The following is a 7,799-nucleotide window of genomic DNA, read 5'->3' as shown; positions in this document are numbered from 1 at the left end:
AAGCGCAGGTGGCCTATTGCAAAAACTTCTCATTTAAAAAGTTAATTATTAATATTAACTAATTGGCTCACAATCGAATTTGCCTATTGTTCCCACAATAGCCTACGTTGTCAAACCAGGATTAAATCAAGAATCAGAATTCTGTAATTCTATCATGCGGCTAGAAAAGAGTCCTGATTTATAAGGTACTGGTCTCCTGGTGAGAGACACGCTTGTGTGAAAGCATACAAAATTTCCTCCTAATGGCAGATCACAGATAATGGCGGACCATAGAAGCTTGTGGGAAAATGTGTCTCTCTTCTAATGACGTCATCAGCATGTGACGCCTCTTCCGTGTTTCTTTTGCGCCTGTGCAGCTCCGCCACTGCCCAGCATCTTATCCCGAAAACTGCGGACCCTGCACTATGTTTGGGTTGGATTCTGTGTCCCAGGAGGTGGGTGCAACGGTGGAAAAGGATCTCGGGTCTCAGGACCCCTGGGGGACGGGGAAGTTGTCTCTCATTTAGTGGGAGCAAGAACGTTCGTGGATCTCTGGCGAGTGAGGCTTGACTGGCAGGTGGAGCCCAGGGCTTGGGCCGGGTTGGTAGGGCAATAAGGCCCTAGGGATGCGCAGGTCCGGGGCTAGGGAAGGGCTGCAGGCCTGTTCGTTAAGTGATGGCTTTGCGAAAAGTCAGTGTGTATTTCAGGTCTGCAAAGATAGGTCTAGAAATTCTGTGAAGAAAGTGGACCGAGTTCAAGATGGTGACAAGGAATGGAGGGGGTACTAAAGGGAGACGGTCTGTGGGGAGTTCATATTCCAGCTCTGTTGCTGTAGGATCTTGTTGCTATCCTAGATGACGTTCAGTTTAGCGTCTATAACAATGAGCATATTAACAGTACTAGTGAAATGCTCCGGATTCTCAGAGAAATAATTACTGACTTCTCAGCAGACCTAGGTTAACTTTGTGGCAGTTATGTTTGTAGGATATTTTGTTGTCTCTTCAGCAAGTAAAGTTTTTTGTCTCCTCCACTGTGGAAACCCCCCTCACACTCCTGGTTTGAGTTTCTGGAAGTTTGTACAATACTTAGTTTCTTGGCACAATTAATTATATAAGGGAGGTTTGGGGACTGAATGGTGGTCGCATCTTCTTTAGAACAAAGTTCTTAGGCCGTTTAGAGGAATGGGATTCATCAATAGTAGTTAACTTGAGCAAACACCCTTCTGACCTGAACCCTCTCACTATCACTTCAAAGCAGAATCAGAGTTCCCAAGAGTTGAATGCTTCTGAACAGTAGAGAGTCAGTTGAGGTGTATGGCATAACTACACAAGACACAGAGATCTGAGTCAAGAGGGAGAGGTCATAGCAAATATGCAACTGCTAAGTCTCTCTTCTCCTCTGTATTTACTAGGGCAAAGGAAGAAGGGAAGTTTTTAAAACATCAGAAAAATAAGGTGATTTTTCTGGAACATGTTGGTTTCAGTATCAATTAGGGGGTTGTGGTAAATGATGCCAGAGGCTAGCCAGAGCACCTTGGAATTTGGAAAACATATTTGGTAGATCACACACCCATCTAATAACCTGTTGTTCATAAGCAGGAAGGCAACATGCATTCACTCAGAGTTCATAGATCCATAGTGTTTTAGAAGCATGTTATTTCTGATGTTCCCTAACAGTTGAAGAGCTTAGCTTTTTATGGACCAATCCATTACTGAACACACATTACAGAGTGAGCAGGATTTTAGTGATACCACCTCATCTAGTAGCTATTAAAGACTGGATGGTATTGGAAGATTTAGACCAACTTTCATAGGGAGATGTGAGTTGGTCTGAAGAATAGGCAGTAGTCTAAAAAATGGTATTCCTTGGAAGGGTCTTGAACTTGTGACCTGGAATGATGGGGTAGCCTATCATATCTGAGAAAATCTGTCCACATTGCTCCCTAACACTCCTATTGCTTTGTTCTATCATTATTTCTGAATTGTAGATCTCACAAACCTTATCTGTTCCTATATTTGGTATCTACAGATATGCTGATACTCCCTCTATCTTAATAGTTCTTTCTTGTTGTCCAGGAAGGGTTTGGAGAGTCTTTTTCTCTTATAACAAACACAAAAAAGGGAGGGGTGAGAAGATAAGTGAGTTTCCTAGTGTCACCTAATTTGGAATGTCAGGCATCTTGCCTTTTCAATAATGTTATTTATTCATTCATTTAGTTTGCCATAGGTAAGTCAAAACTCATCTTTGTTTGGGACCACTGTCAGGAACCATAGTTAGTCTAGTCAAGCCTTTTTTAAGAAAATTGCCTTAGTCATGCCTGCTTGTGTTTCCCCAGTGCTCTCTGAGGACTGTATAAGCCCAAAGAGTTAATACATTTCTTCCCATCTAATGTTATCTATTCTTGAAAATCATAAATTCAATAGCAAATTAATAAGGGACTGTTCTTTGTATCTGAAATGGGAATATTAGACTGAATCACAGTAACTCCTAATTAGTTCTAAAAATGTAAATAAAACACAATACAATGCCCACATGTAGGTAACAAACTCATGATGTAAAAACTTAAAACCTAATCTTATGGTCTTTAGACCGTTTCTTTGTATGGCTCATATGGCCTCTTCGTGATTGGCTTCCTCACTGAGATCTACTTGTTTGACATTCATTGAGTATATGTAAACTTCTTTGTGTGATTGTGAAATTCTATTGTATTTAACATGCGTATTCAATTCTTTCTCCCCTAATCACCAATACATATAGAATTGTGGAGGATTAAAGTTTCCAGTGAATGATGTGTCATGAATCAACAAAGACTTGCTGCGATTAAAAAGCAATCATTTTATTTATTATGATTCTGTAAGTCAGCATTTTGAGCTGGGCTTAGCTGGACAATTCCTGTTCTGGTGTTGCCTGAGTTCACAAATGAGGCTTTAGTCTTCTGGTGCCTTGACTGAGGCAGGTTTATTGAAGATCATATTCCTCATACACCTGGTGGTTTGTGCTGGCCCTTGGCTAGGCCATGCATATAAAACAGGCAACCCCATGCTTCTTCACAAAATAATAGTATTCCAGGAAGAAAAACTCCAAATAAATCTATATCACATTTACTGATGTCCCATTAACCCAAGAAAGTGAAATAGCAAAGCAAAGAGTCACTGTGGAAACTATATAAAGGCATGGATACATGGAGATATGTCATTGGAGAACACTTTCCACTGAAGTGGGAAAGTGTGTTACAATAAATATGCATTATGTACATTTTTTTCCTATATAATCATGAGTCAAAAATGTTAGGTTGTAAGGTGCATGTTTTCTATGAAGTTTAAGTATACAAAAGTAAGTTTTCTAATGAAAACAAATGTGGAGTCTTATTTGGTATGTCTGTATTTATAGGAATAGTGTTAATACTGTGCAAGTAATTATTCAACAACTTAAATTTTAGTGAAAGTATAATGGTTATTTCTTTAATGTGTGTAATTTATTTAAACAACCATTCTTAAATTGTTAAACTATTTTGTCATAGTTTCATAAAGTTTTACTAAATCACCAGCATGTAAGTATTTCTATGGAGTAATATTGTGTTTAATATCTACCAATGAAGAGGGTTGTGGATGCTACTTCAATTAGGTCTTTCTAGCCTATTCTCATGTGTAAGTGACTATTTCCCCACAGGGAAAGTTTATTGGTTTGTTTGTTTATTATTTCTCTCCAGCTAATGTGCAGACAGCTTTACACATGAGGATCTAGGAATAAGCCACACCAATCTTTCTCTTGTTTTCCTCAACTTATCATATCTTCCAAATATAATTCCACAGTCCTCCACATGTTTTCAAGAGCAAAGACAATGAATACATCTCTGGTAAGTTGATTATTTTTGCTTCAGATTGTTTCACATTGTATTTTAGAAGCTTTATGAGGGTTCATTAATTAAAAATGGAAAAGTAAAAATAAATAAAATTAAGCATCAGTAAAATATACATAAGCAAGTTGGCATGTTGATACAAGCAGGTTATAAGAAGTATGAGGAAGGACATAAAGGGGAAAAATAGAGAGGCAAGGCATACATGTTTATCTTACCCACTTCACACATCCCAATTGCATCAGTTTCTGTTGTGTTTTTTTTTTTAATATCATGTTGTTTTCCTGATGATGGCCCCTAAACATACAGAAGCCACTGTTAGTGTAGTAGGTGCTGCTGTCTACATTTGTAAGTAAAGCCTATGATATTTGCACAATGACAAAATATCCTGAAACATTTCTAAAAACATATTATTGTCATTAAGTGACATCACTATACTTCATTATTCATTGCAGTTTTATCTACTTAGTATAATTTTTTTTCATTTTTTTATTTTTTATACCTTCAATCACATTATTTAACTTACAAAGTGAACATTTCTCCCAAACTAGTTGATCAAAATATCTTCAACAGATAACCCCACTACCTCCCGGTCCCGTCAATACTCTGTATCTGTATCTCTCCGCCAAATGTCTTTCCCCAGGCCCCACTCCTCCACACACATCGTATCTGGCCATCACACCTATCTCTTGTGTTTGTACATCCTTTAGTCAGTCAGTTTCAGTCATAGAGTACAGCAACTCGGTATATATTAACTGAGGACATACAGTATCTCTCCTTCATAGCCTGGCTTGCTTCACGCAGCAATAAATCTTCCATATTCTTCCACTTTCTGTCAAAAGCCAGGGTTTTGTTGTTTTTTTTATGACTGAATAGTATTTCACAGAGTATATGTGTCACAGTTTTCCAATCCATTCATCTGTATGGGGGCATTTGGGTTGGTTCCATGTCTTAGCAATCGTGAATAGTGCCACAAAAAACATCAATGTGCAAGCACTAGTCCAGTGAAGAATTCTTCTGTCTTTGGGTGGACCCCAAAGAGTGGGATTGCTGGATCATATGGTAGTTCTACTTGTAGATTTTTGAGAAATCTCTAAATAGTTCTCCACAGTGGCTGGACTAATTTACATTCCCACTAGCAGTATAAGAGAGTTTTCCTTTCACCACACCCCCACCAACACTTACCATTTTTTGTTTTTTTAATCGTAGACATTCTGACTGGAGTTAGGCGGTATCTCATTGTTGTTTTGACCTGCATTTTCCTTAAGATGAGGGATGTTGAGCATTTTTTCATATGCCTTTTGGCTATTCGTATGTCATCTTTAGAGGGTGTTTTTTTTTAACTCCTACTCCCATCTTTTAATAGGGTTGATCATCTTTTTTCCAAACAACTACTTGAGTTCCTTGTGTATTCTGCTTATCTTTCCCTACCCCAATGTCTCCCAGAGTTTCCCCAGTGTTTTCTAGAAGCAGTTTAATAGTTTGGGGTCTTAGATTTAGATCCTTGATCCACCTTGACTTGATTTTTGTCAAAGGTGAAAGGTAGGCATTTAGATTGATCTTTCTGCAGGAAGAAATCCAGTTTTTCCAGCAGCATTTTCTGAAGAGGTTTTCCTTTTCCCACTGGATTGATAGGTACCCCTCGTCAAAAATCAGTTGACTGAATGATTGGGAATTTATTCCTGTGGACTCAATTCTGTTCCATTGGTCCACATGTCTGTTCCTGTGCCAGTACCATGCTGTTTTGATTACCACAGCTTTATAATATATTTTTGGTTCAGGGAGTGAGATGCCGCCCACTCCACTCTTCTTGTGTAGAATTGCTTTGACAATACGGGGTCTTTTATGATTCCAGACTAATTTTATGATTGTCTTTTCTAGATCTGTGAAGAATGAGTCTGGTACTTTGATTGGCATTGCATTAAATAGGTATATTAATTTGGGTAGACTTGCCATTTTGGTTATATTAATTCTTCCAATCCAGGAACATGGGATTTCCTTCCACGTTTTTGTGTTATTTTCTATTTCTTTTTTTAGCTTCTCATAGTTTTCCTTGTGGAGGTCTTTAACTTCTTTGGTTAGATTTATCCCTAAGTATCTTAAACTGTTAATGGCTATGGTAAATGGAATAACTTTTTTCAGTTCCCTCTCCATCTGCCTGTAGTTTGTATATAGAAACTCTATAGACTTCTGTATATTAATTTTGTATCCTGCAACTTTACTGTATTCATGCATTACTTCCAGAAATTTCTTCATGGAAATCATTGGTTCTTCTATGTACACAATCATGTCATCTGCGAATAGAGAGAGTTTCAGCTCTTCTTTTCCTATTTGGATGCCTTTAATTTTTTCCTCTTTTCTGATTACATTGCCGAGGACTTCCAGTACTATATTGAAAAGGAGTGGAGAAAGTGGACATCCTTGTCTTGTACCCACTTTTAGTGGGAATACTTTCAGCTTTTCTCCATTCAGGATGATGTTCACAATGGATTTTTCATAGATAGCCTTTATTGTGTTGAGAAATGACCCTTGTAAGCTGATTTTGCTGAGCATCTTGATCATAAAGGGATGTTGTCTTATCAAATTATTTTTCTGCAGCAAGCAATATGACCATATGATTTTTGTCTTTTTTCCTAATAATATGGTGTATTTTCTGTATAGTTCGCTTATTTTCTATTTCATTTATTTATGCTAGGATCTTAATTATTTCCTTTCTCCTGGAGCTTTTTGTATTATTTTGCTGTTGCTTCTCCTGGTCTCTGAGGCATGATGTTAGGCAATCAATTTGCCTTCTTTCTGCCTTCCTCTTATGAGCACTAATTGCTATAAACTTCCCTCTTATGACTGCTTTTGCGGTGTCCCAAAGATTATGGAAACTCTTGTGCTCGTTGTCATTAGCTTCCATGAATCTTTTCATTTCAGACTTTATTTCATCAGTAGTTGTGGAGTCATTCAGTAGTAGGTTATTTAGTTTCCATGTATTTGAGTATTTTTGAGGATTTCTCTTGAAATTAAACTCCAGTTTAATTCCATCATGGTCAGAGAAGATGCTGGAAATAGTTTCTTTGCCTTTGAATCTGTAGAGGCTTGCTTCATGCCCTATGATGTGGTCAATCTTCGAAAAGGTTCCATGTGGGGGTGAGAAAAAAGGGTATCTCATAGTTTTTGTATAGAAAATTCTATAGATGTCTGTTAAGTCTATTTCTTTTATGGTATCATTCAGATCCTTTATCTCTTTATCAATTTTTTGTCTAGATGATCTGTCCCGAGCGGATAGTGCAGTGTTGAGGTCTCCAACACTTAGTATATTGCAGTCTCTCTCCCCTTTTAGATCTTTCCTTCACATATTTCAGTGCTCCTGTGTTAGGTGCATAGATATTTATAAGAGTTATATCTTCTTGATCTATTGATCCTTTTACTACAATATACTGCCCTTCTTTGTCTCTTCGAACAGTTTTTGCTTTAAAGCCTATTTTGTCATAAATTAGTATAGCAACTCCAGCTCTTTTTTGGTTCCCATTTGCATGGAAAACCTTTTTCCAACTCTACCCTTTCAGTCTATGTATGTCTTTATTGATGAGGTGGGTTTCCTGTAGGCAACAGATAGAAAGTCTCTGTTTTTTTATCCATTTGGCCAGTCTGTGTCTCTTGACTGGAGAATTTAATCCATTCGCATTCAATGTTATTATCCATGTAACTGGATCTGTCCCAATGTTTAAGTTGGCCATTGTCATAGCAGCCTTTCATTCCTTTGTTTCTGTCTGTTAGCTCTTTAGTTTTCCTGGAACAATACTTTCTTCAGGGTTTCTTGGAGAGTTGGTCTGGTGCTGGCAAATTCTTTCAGGTCTTGTTTGTCTGAGATTTTAATCTTTTTTTCCCTTATGAAGGATAATCTTGCAGGATACAATAATCTTGGTTGAAATTGTTTCTCTCTTAGCACTTTCAATACATCTTCCCATTCTTT

At 37.6% G+C, this 7,799-nt stretch overlaps 1 protein-coding gene across 1 annotated transcript in view; it reads left to right on the top strand.

Annotated features, from left to right (window-relative positions):
* The first annotated feature begins 339 nt into the window (after window positions 1-339).
* The window catches only part of LOC102490018 (zinc finger protein OZF), a 24,438-nt gene continuing 16,978 nt past the window's right edge, over window positions 340-7,799 (top strand). The window contains exons 1-2 of the mRNA XM_006164501.3: window positions 340-434; window positions 3,689-3,835. Of these exons, the coding sequence (XP_006164563.1) occupies window positions 3,800-3,835 (36 nt within the window). The 5' untranslated portion in view covers window positions 340-434; window positions 3,689-3,799. The remainder of the gene's footprint in view (window positions 435-3,688; window positions 3,836-7,799) is intronic.

The sequence above is a fragment of the Tupaia chinensis genome, unplaced genomic scaffold, assembly GCF_000334495.1.
Source record: "Tupaia chinensis unplaced genomic scaffold, TupChi_1.0 Scaffold143634_1, whole genome shotgun sequence".
Lineage (NCBI taxonomy): Eukaryota > Metazoa > Chordata > Mammalia > Scandentia > Tupaiidae > Tupaia > Tupaia belangeri.
Note: the sequence above shows the minus strand (reverse complement) of the source record. Positions and strands in the feature narration are given on the sequence as shown.